At 39.8% G+C, this 15,122-nt stretch overlaps 1 protein-coding gene and 1 long non-coding RNA gene across 4 annotated transcripts in view; one reads left to right on the forward strand and one right to left on the reverse strand.

Annotated features, from left to right (window-relative positions):
* The window catches only part of LOC117967117 (CD276 antigen-like), a 31,020-nt gene extending 22,960 nt beyond the window's left edge, over nt 1-8,060 (forward strand). For all 3 annotated transcript variants that reach the window (XM_059012334.1, XM_059012335.1, XM_059012333.1), the window contains exons 2-3: nt 4,363-4,444; nt 4,813-8,060. In XM_059012334.1, the coding sequence (XP_058868317.1) occupies nt 4,365-4,444; nt 4,813-5,821 (1,089 nt within the window). In that variant the 5' untranslated portion in view covers nt 4,363-4,364 and the 3' untranslated portion in view covers nt 5,822-8,060. The remainder of the gene's footprint in view (nt 1-4,362; nt 4,445-4,812) is intronic.
* A 1,650-nt stretch (nt 8,061-9,710) lies between these two features.
* On the reverse strand, nt 9,711-14,207 carry LOC117967149 (uncharacterized). The gene is made up of 3 exons (XR_009311582.1): nt 14,159-14,207; nt 10,734-10,760; nt 9,711-9,816 (listed from the first exon to the last, which is right to left on the reverse strand). It is a non-coding gene; the product is annotated as an uncharacterized LOC117967149 (long non-coding RNA).
* Nucleotides 14,208-15,122: the final 915 nt, after the last annotated feature.

Consider the following 15,122-nt stretch of genomic DNA (forward strand, 5'->3'; position numbering starts at 1 on the left):
GAGGGGGGGGGTGTCCCCTCTCACTGGGACATTTTTGAAAAAAGGGATTCAAATGATGCATTGGTGCAATTTTGGATGGTTTAAGCATGTGCTAGACTGGTGACACGGGGGGCTGGGGCTAGAAACTAAAACACTGGCTAAGCTGACCGGAAATGACCAGCACTATCTTAGCCATTTTGTTTTACTTTATTATCCTCCTGTGAAATCCGTGCAGCTCACCCCGACCCCAGAGGAGCAACCAAGGAACCCCGACCAGGTAAATCAAATCTGGGTTCACTTTATTACAGAGCTCACACACACTTAAAATAACAGTACAACCTCTAGCAACTGTCAATGGATTACACAATATGGATTATATATATATATAAGAACATAAGAACGTTTTCAAATGAGAGGAGGCCATTTGGCCCATCTTGCTTGTTTGGTTGTTAGTAGCTTATTGATCCCAGAATCTCATCAAGCAGCTTCTTGAAGGATCCCAGGGTGTCAGCTTCAACAACATTACTGGGGAGTTGGTTCCAGACCCTCACAATTCTCTGTGTAAAAAAGTGCCTCCTATTTTCTGTTCTGAATGCCCCTTTATCTAATCTCCATTTGTGACCCCTTGTCATTGCTTCTTTTTTCAGGTTGAAAAAGTCCCCTGGGTCGACATTGTCTATACCTTTTAGGATTTTGAATACTTGAATCAGATCACAGCGTAGTCTTCTTTGTTCAAGACTGAACAGATTCAATTCTTTAAGCCTGAACTGGACACAATATTCTAGGTGAGGTCTTACTAATGCATTGTAAAGTTTTACCATTACTTCCCTTGCTTTAAATTCAACACTTCTCACAATATATCCTAGCATCTTGTTGGCCTTTTTTATAGCTTCCCCACATTGTATAGATGAAGACATTTCTGAGTCAACATAAACTCCTAGGTCTTTTTCATTGTTCCCTTCTTCAATTTCAGTATCTCGAATATGATATTTATAATGCACATTTTTATTGCCTGCGTGCAGTACCTTACACTTTTCTCTATTAAATGTCATTTGCCATGTGTCTGCCCAGTTCTGAATGCTGTCTAGATCATTTTGAATGACCTTTGCTGCTGCAACAGTGTTTGCCACTCCTCCTATTTTTGTGTTGTATGCAAATTAACAAGTTTGCTTACTATACCAGAATCTAAATCATTAATGTAGATTAGGAATAGCTTAAGAATAACATAAGAAAAATGTTCTTGTGTTCTTGTATAAAATAAAGATTGATTGATTGATAACATGGCACTGAGCACTCACCCCATTTTGTTGAGATCCTCAGGCCTTGTGACTTGTGCGGTCCCATTGATTTTAAAGACTGACATGTTAAGCACCCCAACTTTTTATTCTTTACTAGAAGCCATTTGTTCGTGCGGCACAAATACTGCATTCGCTGCGTTGCCCAGCAGTCTGCTGGATCTGTTGCAGGTGCATCTCTGTTGGAGGCATTGTAGCTTTCACAAGGCCTTTCTAAAGAACCTCTTCCCACTGGTGTTGCAATGCACTCTGGGAGTTGTAGTCTATGCTGTGTCTCAAGTCAATCGCTCTCTAGTTTGGATAGAAAAGGAGGTGGAACTCAAGCCTTTGCTTGTGATCATTTTCAGTGCTGATGGCTATAACCAGCCCACATATATTATAGCACTGCATTGGGATTGAGAAACATGATGGTAGAGAAGTCTTTTGAATTGAGAAGTGCCGGTGTCCCATGAAATAAGTTGATCAGGAAATAAGTTGATCAAGCTCTAGAATTTAAAGGGGAGGTTCCATTGTTTCTAATGTAAACGAGCCTAGGCTAGGAAATAAGTAGATCGAGCCCAGGAGATAAGTTGATCGGATATATTAATGAACAGTAAATAATTAAATTAATTTTGTAAGTATAATTTATATCAATTAGTAGATCGGATTTATTCAGCAGTATGCTGCTTGATAACATGATGTGAATATCGCTTTAGATCCGATATAATAGCCTTACAAAAATGCATAATTTAAAATGACTTTTGTATGTATAATTTACATTAACATGTAGATCGGATATATTCGACAGTATTACGCTAGATAAGGGAATGTGAATATCGCTGTAATATATACATTAGCAGCAAATAAATAATTTAAAATGAATTGTATGATTGTACATTTCTGATTGTGTATTTCTGTTTGTGAAACAAACGTTAACTAGCAAAATGTGTTACATATTAACGTTATTTTGCATTTCTGGAGGTGTTTTTGTTTTGGGAAGCACTACAGTATGGACAGCAGGTATGCGAGCGATTGTCCAAAAGTTAAAGCATGAGTTTCAATCATGGAAAACATTAAGCTCCATGCTGCGATTACTAACTAGGCCACGGTGCACATCAATCACACGATGTACTTGAAAAACATTGCTTATACATATTTTATATTTGTTCTTTCATTTATTTTTACATACAGTACTTTGTATAATTAGGACAGAAAACGAACAGGAGACTGGTTATCATCAATTACAAGTTTGGGAAGAAACAATACATTAATTAATTAAAAATTTAGTCTTTGCTAAACCTTGGTAAATAGCTGTAGTTCAATATCAACCATGATTTTGTGTTGTGAGAGAGATCATACAGTATATGTAGGCTACTGTATATCAGCATCATTTTAAAATGGTAAATCCCTGTAGTGCAACAACCAATAAGACATATAACGAGAAAGAGATACAGTATATTGAATTAAAGTGAATTATCATGATTTAAAAGCATGTAGATATACACATATATACAGCATTTATGTTAATGTATTGTGTGCAAACATGAGATATTTGTTTTAATTCCCAACCCGAGTTCACAACACAATTCCTTTCTAAACAAAAACTTTTGGCTGGCTATTTGTGGTTAATTTTCTTCACACTACCAATTTAAAAACCACAACCCCAAACTTATAACCTTTTTTAAATCTACAATTGTATGTGCAGTGTACTGTATATACTTAAAAAAAAAAAAAAACTAGCAGTGATGGGCCTACGCCTGAACTGTAGTAAGGTTTCAGCTATACTAATATTAAAATGTATAAAATATGACTTGCCCTGCTAATAATATTACGGATGCAGCATGTCATTATATTACTGAAACATTTTAATTTCGATTAAAGATTGACAACATTTTGACGTGTAAAATAATTGAATATATAAATAAATCTCCGTGATCACACATAAACTACATCAGATTGACATTGATGTTATAGAAACATAAAAAGACAGAGATTTAAAAGTTTACCATAGAAACAGCCGTCGAACACACATTTTAAAAGTTCATACGAAAAGACAGTGGCACGAACACGCACCAACATACACAGTCTAGTAAATAAAACAGCCAGATAAAAATTAAAGCCATGCAATGAACCTCCCCTTTAATCAAACTGTAGCCCTGCCTTACTTTTGTCTAATTTTGCCTTACTGCGCTTGCGCAATCAACTTATTTCCCGGTCAACTTATTTCCTACAACACCGGTACTGTGTTACACACCCCTAAACTGGGAACAAATAAATCCTGCTATTAATTATGTTCAAACACGTGAACGTGACGTATATGTTTTTCATATGAGACTCCTTCCTACGTCATCACGTCCTTCAGCATGCAGTGCCTGCCTGGGATGCCTAATCTCAACGGCCGCCATATTTTTCTCTGTGAACAGACTGGCTGAAGGGGGTGACGTCAGGAAATGAATGCAAGACACACAGCAACTGCGGGGCAAAACTGAGGCGCCATGGGGCTCCGCTTTTTATTAAATAACACTTTCACAAAATAAACAGCACGTGGGCCAAAACAAATAAACAATAAAGATAACAACAAACAAGTATCATGCTGGTTTGAAGACAGCGTGAATAGCAATTCTTTACTTTCTACGATTCAGGTTATCTGTGTCTCCATTTCAAGTACTGTGTGTGTGTGTGTGTGTATGCGTGTGTATGCGTGTGTGTGTGTGTGTGTGTGTGTGTGTGTGTGTGCAGCCAGGTTAGTTTATAATAAGCAGTGTTAGCGTATATTCACAAGGTTTCAAAGTTGGCATGTTTGCTGCAGGCTCTGGGTCCTTCTGGAGAAATGGAAGGGGGAGACCCTGTGCATCCTGTAGCTGAAGTGAACCTGCAAGAGAGGCTCATGGGAAGTGTAGTTTTTGTGGTTGTGAATCTGTAGGCGTTCAAAATGGCCCTTTCCTTGTTGGTTTAATTTTATGAAACTTTCCTGGAGTATATAGTCTATAACTAAGAGCGCTGTGATGTGTAATAATAATGATAAACAGACAGACCAGTCTTTGAATATTTAGTGACTCCAGTGTGTAACATGGTATGAATTTAAGATTTCTCTTGTGTTTCGGTACAGAGATGCAGACGGAGCGTGCAAAGAGGATGGACTCTGCAGGAGAAGAAGCGTCCCTGAATTCACCTGAGCTGCCCTGGAACCAGTAAGACCCCCGATCCAGTATTGTACTCCAGGGTTTCTTTTCTCTTGGCTTCAATGTGTGCCCTTCTCGTCCTGCTCTCTGCGCTGAGTTTGATGCGTCACTTTCTCCTCTTCTTGTCTTCTGTTCTGTTTCAAGTTTCTGCTCGCTATTGAACTTGTTTCATTGCCACCGGATCACATCAGGCAGCCTGGGAGCAAACTGTCCCAGTGAGTGTCCGAGTCATAAATGTACTGAACCCTGTGTGTGTGTGTTTATAACCCTGTGTGTGTCTGTGGGGGGGCGGGGTGTCTGTGTCTCCCTGTCTGTCTTTCTCTGTGTTTCTGAACCCAGGTGTGTGTTTCTGAACTTTTTGCTCTTCTACTGTTCAGGCTCTATTTGAAGAGAAGGACCGAGTCCAGGATCCAGTTAAGGAGGAGAGTGTGCTTCACTGGCCCTGCTGCTGCTGCTGTTACCGGGGTATTGGCAATCCTCATACTGGCTGCTGGCAGTGTGAGCAGCGACAGTGAGAATGTGAAAGTCTCGCGCTCAGTGAACTGTACTGAGGGGCAGGCCTGTATCCTGAGCTGCTCTTTCAACTACACAGCTGGAGGCTGGGATGAGAAGTCAGGTGTGATCTGGAGAAGAGCAGAAACTCACAGCATCGTTCACAGGATCCGCAACAACACGGATCAGCTTGCCGATCAGTTCCCTCAGTATGTGAACAGGACCAGCCTGTTTGATTCTGAGCTGAAGCGCGGGAACGCTTCACTGCTGCTGAGGAGAGTCAGGGAGAAAGATGCTGGAAAATACGAGTGCTCTGTTTACACTCTTAGACTGTACGGGTCGGGCCTGACTGAGGTAGTCGTGGTTCCGGCTCAACCCACAACAGCACCAGCTCATGTGACAGTCCCAAGCTTAGTAAAGTGTACTGAGGGGCAGGACTGTATCCTGAGCTGCTCTTTCAACTACACAGCTGGAGGTTGGGATGAGAAGTCAGGTGTGATCTGGAGAAAAGCAGAAACAGACCACATCATTCACGGTTACCATGACAACAGGGACCAGTTTGCCGATCAACTCCCTCAGTATGTGAACAGGACCAGCCTGTTTGATTCTGAGCTGCAGCGTGGGAACGCTTCACTGCTGCTGAGGAGAGTCAGGGAGGAAGATGCTGGAGAATACGAGTGCTTCGTTTCCACTCCTAGACTGTCCGGGTCGGGCCTGACTGAGGTAGTCGTGGTTCGGGCTCAACGACACCACTGGTGGGGTTTAGGAGCAGTTCTTCTTTGTGTGATTTCGTGTCTCTGTGTCGGTCTGTGGCTGTACAAAAACACGCAGGTTGCTGCTGGAAGTCCAACAAGGCTTCTAGTCCAGCACAGGCAGTGCCGTTATCAGACGTGATCGAGGAGCCCAGTGAAGTCTGACCGCTCCCCTGCACTGCTCAATATACCCAGTTTAATACAAGCTCCCAAAACAAAATAGTCACTTTTGAATTAGGAAACGTGATCAATGTTGAAGAGAAATTTAAAAAATCCCATTGTTTCCAAGTCAATTGAACTATAATCTGTACTCTCGTTGTCTTTGCACGATATCAGAACAATCCAGCAAAGAGATACAGTAGTTTATTCAAAATGACATTAACCTCTTCATCTCCAGGATGCACATCAAAGGAAAGAGCACTTGAAGTACCACGCCCTGCCTGCGGACGTCAAGGTTTGCCGTCTGTTTTCTGGGGTTTTTATTTTCAATCTGATCTCTTTGTATTCATGCTCTGAGGCAGGGTTAGTCGGGGAGGAGAGATGGAAATCATCAGGTGACTTTATTATCCAGTTGTGTTCCGTGCACAAATCCCTCTCTATCTGTGAAGACATTGACAAGAGCTGAAGACAAGCAACGATCTCAAGTATATACAGAGTATTTCATTGTATTATTTCTGCAGTTTTGCTTGTCTACCTTTTATTTTATATTCATATTTGATTGCAAAAAAATATATGGCAGCTTACATGGATTGTGAGAAGAGGAGCGCTGAAGAGTTTGAGCCGTGTTCGGAGGATTTCTGAAAGCAGCGACAGCACTTGGAGTATCTTTTACAGTGCTGGGACAAAATACTGTGAAGCCAGAAATACTTGCAACCAAAAGATTTGGTGAATCACTCCCATAAAACCTATTTTACTCCAGGGGGGAGGAAGTGTGGACCTTGAGTCCATATGTAGAAGCTGTAGCACGTTTGCGCTTTTGTTGTTTTTAAATATTGAAAACTACTTACCTCAAACTATGTTCTCTTTTAGCATGCTTGCACACTCTCTGTGTTTCTGGATACTGCACTTTGTTTTGGATTTGTTTAAATTACTACTGCTTTGCACACAACACTGCCATAGGAAGTGACTTGAAGTTTTGTGATAGTCTGTGGGACAACACCGCTCAGCGCTGTGACAAGGCACCTGACTCTTTAAGAGCTAGTCATTTTTTGTGTAGAGAAGGATGTGGTTGCTGTGTGGGCTTGTTAGAAAAAGTATTTTTTTAATCTACTGCTCGGGGAGTGGAGGGTATACACAACTCAGGAAAGAAATCTATATAAAAAATCAGAATCAATTCTACAATTATCTCCTTTAGCGGAGTTTGAAATTCACCTTTGTGAATATTAATAGAGATTTATTGAAGTCTTTATATCCAGGCTGTGGATTCCTGGCCACTGTCTCACCAAGCTGTTCCTGCTTTACCCTGGGATTGAGAAGGATCATTTCTCCGAGCTGCCTTTCCATTTGGAAATGGTTTTTGTTGGAAGGATTTTTCCAAACCCAGGTGGTTCTGTGGCTTCACCGCTTCCTGAACGCTGGGTGAGATCTGGGTGCTCAGATTTATTTGTATTTTTGTTATTATTTGTTTTTTTTCTGATTTCTTTTAGCCTGCAGATGGCGCTGTTGTCTGTGGCCTGGCTACCACCTATGGTACACAATATGGTGCAGGTGCTCAAAGAATAATGAAAACGAAAAGGCAAAAAGAAAAAGGGAAAATAAAACACAATAATGAAAACTACAAAATAAAGGTGCTGCACTCCAGCGGGTTTTCCTCAATTGTCGCTACCCGTACGACCCGGGTCTCCGTCCTACACTCTGCTGTTCCCTCAGCTATTTCTAGACACTATCGGGGTCTGCCCAAGGATTCCCCGCTCTCTCTCTCTATTTCTTTAGTTTCTTCTCTTTCAGTTTCTTTTGTTTTCTGTCCCCTCCGTCCACAGTCTTGCTGAGCAGCGTGACCGTTTGCTCGTTGTTAGGTCTAAAGGGGCAGATCTGAGGAAACACCAAAGTATTAATGTATAGGTCCAGCAAGCCCCGCCTCCCAGCCACTCAGAGAGCAAGAAAGCCCACACACCCTCTTCCACGCCTCTCACCTCCCTGCCATGACTGACAGACAGGTCCCACGGGACTGCCGCCTCTTCCTGCAGCACTGTGCATACGTCAGACAGCCAGTCCAGGTCTCCCCTGTTACAGCATTACATAATGAAACTTGAATATTTCTATTATGTATATAAAACATTTATTTTACTGTATACATTTTGCTAACTAATATATATGTTTTGTTATGCAAAAATAAAATTGAAAAAAAGATCAATCTTTTGTGCCTGTCTTGCTTTATTGAATATGACTATCTAGGGTTAATAAAACTGTTATAAATGTATTGACTTTTTTCCAAATATTATTTTATACCAGTTACAATAATGTCGAAATCTGGTACCTGGAGTGCATGTTCATTTTGAATCTGGAGTTGAAGAGGTTAACGATTATCATGTGAGTTGTTATAATAGATATGAAATCTGCAATGCGTGCTACGGAGTGCGGCTCATGTGAAATGTATACAGCTGTTGATCCATCACAATTTTTGAATGTCTTTTATTGTCAGAAATGTTCTCTTATAAATATATTAACGCAGAAAGTTGCTGAACTTGAAAATCAAATCGTAACACTCAGATCTATACAAGTGAGCAGTTTATAGAAAACAGTGTTCATGAGGTAAACAACACCTGGTTAACTTCAGATATTGCAGGTGAGACCTCTGACTTATTGGTCTCAAATGCTCATGAGGAATCAAACTCCTCCTTATCAAACACTGCATTTCCTGTTATGGAAGGGTTACATGGAGAGGATGTTCACTAGACTAGACCATGGGTGACAGCTAGGAAAACCCATAGAACGCCTAAAAATAAACAACCAGAGGGTATTGTATTATCCAACAAATATCAAGTCTAAAGTACCAGAAATTAGACCATACAGAAAGCAATGTGGATGTTTCATTGGTAGGGGACTCTACAATTCGCTATGATTTCACTCGTAAAGATCCATTGAACAGGTCTGTAACCTGCCTTCCAGGAGCAAACATTCAGGGCATTGATATCAGAATACACAAACTGGTAAATGGATCCAATAAAACACAAACAGAGCCGGTAGTAATTGTGCATGAAGGTGCTAATGACATAAAAGACAGAAAATCAGAAGTGAAGAAACAAAGACTTAAATATTTCATCAATAAATAATTGGTTAGCTGTGAGGTGTGTTCAAGAACAGATAGGATACATTAACAACTGGGAACAATAGATAACCTTAGATCCCTGAATATGGGATTGCTGGTAATCCCTAAAATAAAGTATGTTAAATGGGGAGGAAGGGCTTTCTGTTATAGATCTCCCAAACTTTGGAATGAGCTGCCAACACATGTGAGGGAAGCTGAGACTCGATCTGTTTTTAAAACCAGACCAGATTTTTATAATATGTATATATCTGTTTAGTTTTTATTGTTGTATCTGTTTGTATTTGATCTGCATTTTATATACAGTGTATATATATATATATATATATATATATATATATATATATATATATATATATATATATATATATATAATTCAGTTACTGGTGTTTACATTTTACATTTCTTAAACTGTTTTAACGTGAATACCAAACGTGCAATACATTCATGAAACAATTACCTATAAAGACTTGGCGTTACACAGCGCCATCTAGTGACTTAAATACACACCTTTTAATAACTGGATTAATATGAAAAGAACCTTTAAAAGTCAATGTTAGGAATATTTAAATGTTAGTAAGTGCTCAACACCACAATCTATTTTAAAACTAAGCAGCATGTTACTTAAATTATCCTAATCACCTCTGCTATCAGTAAACCTTACATCGCAGAGTAATTAAAATCAGACTTACCTTAAATTAATTGTCTTGATTTCATCTGTGCAGTCTCTAATAATGTCAGTAACATGCAGTGATCAAATCTCTGTTCAGTGTCGGGGACATTCTTGTCATTGTAGTCATTTCTCACACGTTTCCCATCTTCAGACACAGTGAGGCGACAGTGTGCTGTATCAGGGTCCAGAGTCACAGCCACTGGAGACGAGAAGCAAGCACCCTTAATCATCAATGTTAATAGACATAGATTTTTAATGTGCAGCAATAGATATATTTTACTATGGATGGATTCATGTATAAGATCATTTATGATGTTTATACAAGTGCTTTATATGATGAAGAAACTACAGCTCTGACCAAAAGTTTTGCATCACCCTCAATATAGAATGAACTAATTCTGCTTCATAAAGTCGAATGTAAACCTGCTCAATAATGTTACATTAACTTTAATTACACACAGCTTTGTAGTTTTCCCAGATACTTAATGAAAATAACTGACATTTTGAAAACTAACATAAAATAATTACTATAATGCTATTATGGCTTCAAGTAGACTTTTTTGTTGTAATATGATTAAGCAGTTTCATTTGAATACATCATGATGTTAAATAAAATATCTAAGTTATGTTCATATAGTTTTTTTATTATTATGTCTCAATCCTAAAATTCTAGGTGATGCAAAACTTTTGTCCAGAGCTGTGTGTTTAACCCTAAATAATACAACATTTAGTGAATTCCTTATTTCAAGTATCTGCTTAGCAACGCGGCATCATTTGCAATAGTGCTGTTTCCCCAGCCATTCTGTAGCTGAATTTGAATAGATGCTGGAGAGAATCCAGAATGAGATGCAGCTCTTAATACATTTCACCATGCACAGTAAACTGTTAATACTACAAACATTTTTAACAATGTCATGTCAATTCAATGCCTGCTTGTTGCTTGTTTTGTTACATTTATTAACATTTCCATTCACACAAAATGCTGCAAGTTACACTTTGGAATAACAATTCTGTATTGTGAATGACAGCACTCTCTATCTTCAATGTTATTGAGAAATACCTTCGTAGACAAAAGTAAGTGGCGGATTGGTTTTATAAAAAAAAAAAAAAAGTTACCTGAATCAGCTTGGATCTGCTTCCATTCTATCAGAAATAAAACAGAGACAGAGGGAAATAATGCTGTTAAATAATTCTGCACACAGAGTTCATTCATAACTCCTTTATTTTAGAGAAATACACAATACAGTATTAATTACTACACTATAAGAACACAAGCCAAGCATTTCTGTGAATGCCTTCCTCAGTGTAATGTGTGCGTGTGTGACATAAATACAATGAGTCTTGGTTGTAAATCTTCCTCCCGACCTGTGAGGGCGCTAAGCAGCGAGAACAGAGTTCTTTGGATGGGCTGGTGTGACAGTTCTTTCCCAGGGTTGGGAAGTCGGCCAGCCTGGATGAAGGTGAGACTCCATTGGAAGAACACATTAACCCGGACGGGAAACAATGTAGCAACTACAAATGAGAGAGGTGGCTGCACTCGTTTACCAAGGGGTCATGTAGGACGGAATAAAAGGGGGCGGAGAATCGCAATCTGTTCCTTCACTTGGTTTGTGTTATTAAACCTAGAAGGACTGTGAGAGACCCCCGAGACCGTGAGTGTTTTGTTTCTGTCTGTTAGTAATTGTCTTGTTTGTAAATTACTAGACAGCTAACACGTTTCCGGAGCTGTCGCCTTGAGCCAGCACAAAGCAGGAACAACACATCACCACTGTCACGAAATAAACTGTATCACCCACCACGAGCACTACAGCACGCACCCAGGACTGGGGACCGTGTCTGTATTATTGTGGGGCGGATAAGGGCATCGGCTAAGAAATAAATAATAATAATAATAATAATAATAATGTTTATTATCTGGGACTGCAATCCTAGTTGTTATTTACCCTGTGCTTTACACATTGGTGTGTATTATCTGGGACTGCAATCCTAGTTGTTATTTAACCTGTGCAGTACACATTGGTGTGTATTATCTGGGATTGCAATCCTAGTTGTTATTTACCCTGTGCAGTACACATTGGTGTGTATTATCTGGGACTGCAATCCTAGTTGTTATTTACCCTGTGCTTTACACATTGGTGTGTATTATCTGGGACTGCAATCCTAGTTGTTATTTACCCTGTGCTTTACACATTGGTGTGTATTATCTGGGACTGCAATCCTAGTTGTTATTTACCCTGTGCTTTACACATTGGTGTGTATTATCTGGGACTGCAATCCTAGTTGTTATTTACCCTGTGCTTTACACATTGGTGTGTATTATCTGGGACTGCAATCCTAGTTGTTATTTACCCTGTGCTTTACACATTGGTGTGTATTATCTGGGACTGCAATCCTAGTTGTTATTTACCCTGTGCAGTACACATTGGTGTGTATTATCTGGGACTGCAATCCTAGTTGTTATTTACCCTGTGCTCTACACATTGGTGTGTATTATCTGGGACTGCAATCCTAGTTGTTATTTACCCTGTGCAGTACACATTGGTGTGTATTATCTGGGACTGCAATCCTAGTTGTTATTTACCCTGTGCTTTACACATTGGTGTGTATTATCTGGGACTGCAATCCTAGTTGTTATTTACCCTGTGCAGTACACATTGGTGTGTATTATCTGGGACTGCAATCCTAGTTGTTATTTACCCTGTGCTTTACACATTGGTGTGTATTATCTGGGACTGCAATCCTAGTTGTTATTTACCCTGTGCTTTACACATTGGTGTGTATTATCTGGGACTGCAATCCTAGTTGTTATTTACCCTGTGCTCTACACATTGGTGTGTATTATCTGGGACTGCAATCCTAGTTGTTATTTACCCTGTGCAGTACACATTGGTGTGTATTATCTGGGACTGCAATCCTAGTTGTTATTTACCCTGTGCTTTACACATTGGTGTGTATTATCTGGGACTGCAATCCTAGTTGTTATTTACCCTGTGCAGTACACATTGGTGTGTATTATCTGGGACTGCAATCCTAGTTGTTATTTACCCTGTGCTTTACACATTGGTGTGTATTATCTGGGACTGCAATCCTAGTTGTTATTTACCCTGTGCAGTACACATTGATGTGTATTATCTGGGACTGCAATCCTAGTTGTTATTTACCCTGTGCTTTACACATTGGTGTGTATTATCTGGGACTGCAATCCTAGTTGTTATTTACCCTGTGCTTTACACATTGGTGTGTATTATCTGGGACAGCAATCCTATTTGTTATTTGCCCTGTGCAGTACACATTGGTGTGTATTATCTGGGACTGCAATCCTAGTTGTTATTTACCCTGTGCAGTACACATTGGTGTGTATTATCTGGGACTGCAATCCTAGTTGTTATTTACCCTGTGCAGTACACATTGGTGTGTATTATCTGGGACTGCAATCCTAGTTGTTATTTACCCTGTGCTCTACACATTGGTGTGTATTATCTGGGACTGCAATCCTAGTTGTTATTTACCCTGTGCAATACACATTGGTGTGTATTATCTGGGACTGCAATCCTAGTTGTTATTTACCCTGTGCAGTACACATTGGTGTGTATTATCTGGGACTGCAATCCTAGTTGTTATTTACCCTGTGCTCTACACATTGGTGTGTATTATCTGGGACTGCAATCCTAGTTGTTATTTACCCTGTGCAGTACACATTGGTGTGTATTATCTGGGACTGCAATCCTAGTTGTTATTTACCCTGTGCTTTACACATTGGTGTGTATTATCTGGGACTGCAATCCTAGTTGTTATTTACCCTGTGTAGTACACATTGGTGTGTATTATCTGGGACTGCAATCCTAGTTGTTATTTACCCTGTGCTTTACACATTGGTGTGTATTATCTGGGACTGCAATCCTAGTTGTTATTTACCCTGTGCTTTACACATTGGTGTGTATTATCTGGGACTGCAATCCTAGTTGTTATTTACCCTGTGCTTTACACATTGGGGTGTATTATCTGGGGATTATTGTTTGGTCGACAGACCTGGAAAACAAAATAAAACTCCTTTCCAAACCGGATTATAATCTCTGTCTGTTTCATTGACGCAGTGCATCACTCCTGCACCTGTACCCAATCAACCACTTTGCCACATGATGTGAGAGATATTGGAAGTGTCTGTTTCTTCTCCTGTCTGGATTATAATCTCTGTCTGTTTCATTCACGCACTGCATCACTCCTGCACCTGAACCCAATCAACCACTTTCCAACACGATGTGAGAGATATTGGAGGTGTCTGTTTCTTCTCCTGTCTGGATTATAATATCTGTCTGTTTCATTCACGCACTGCATCACTCCTGCACCTGTACCCAATCAACCACTTTGCCACATGATGTGAGAGATATTGGAAGTGTCTGTTTCTTCTCCTGTCTGTTTGTTTGTTAAGTGGATCTTGTGAGATTACAGGCAGCTCATGCAGAACTTCAATCAGAAACTCTGCCCTGGTAAAAAAAAAAAAAAAAAAAAAAAAAAAAATAGACAAAAAATGTCAAGTTTACCTGATTTGAGGAAAAATTCTTTGGATTCTGTTGAGAGAAAATAGAAGAGTTTCAATAAAACTCAGTAACAGCCCTGGCAATGTCTTCAGTGCTATCAATCTACAGCAGTATGTATTGTGAGTGATGTGGTGCATATTAATCTCAGTAAAACAGACAAACATTTCAACAACTTTGTTTCTATGTTTAGAGGCTGCAGTGGCGAAATAACTAGACTCTCAGACTCTACTGGCCTGGGATCCAATCGGATGTGAATAAACCTAGAGCCTATCACGTGATGTGGCACTTTTGGAATCCCCAGTGCTGTAAAATGCTCTAAAACAAATCCAGATCTTGTTTATCTTAACAGGGTTTATATATATACCGGATACGCATGCCAGCGTCAGTGACACACTGTCGCTGGAGATGAAAAGCGCTCAGTGCCTCCTGGCGCTGGTGTGTAACACCTGTAACATGTTAAACCAGCGCTCAGTGTATAACACCTGTAACATGTTAAACCAGCGCTCAGTGTGTAACACCTGTAACATGTTAAACCAGCGCTCAGTGTGTAACACCTGTAACATGTTAAACCAGCGCTCAGTGTGTAACACCTGTAACATGTTAAACCAGCGCTCAGTGTATAACACCTGTAACATGTTAAACCAGCGCTCAGTGTGTAACACGTGTAACATGTTAAACCAGCGCTCAGTGTCGCACCGCCGCGGACCAGCAGCCAATTGCAAGCTAGCAAGCCAATATAGAAAGTGTCACATGACAATTGTTCGTGTGGTGTTTTAGCTTGCTGAAATCATCTTCTTTAGAAACTTTATTTTTATTTTTGATGGCGCACATTGTAAGTGATATTCTGGAAGACGAGACTCCCTTTTCAAAGCGCGTAGAAAGAAGCAATCAGCAGCGACAGTGCTTCCCGGCAGCTTTTGTCGAAATTCTCTTTTTATATTTATTTTCTGTTAACATTAGTTTATGG

Source organism: Acipenser ruthenus, chromosome 44 (assembly GCF_902713425.1).
Source record: "Acipenser ruthenus chromosome 44, fAciRut3.2 maternal haplotype, whole genome shotgun sequence".
In the NCBI taxonomy this organism is placed as follows: Eukaryota; Metazoa; Chordata; class Actinopteri; order Acipenseriformes; family Acipenseridae; genus Acipenser; species Acipenser ruthenus.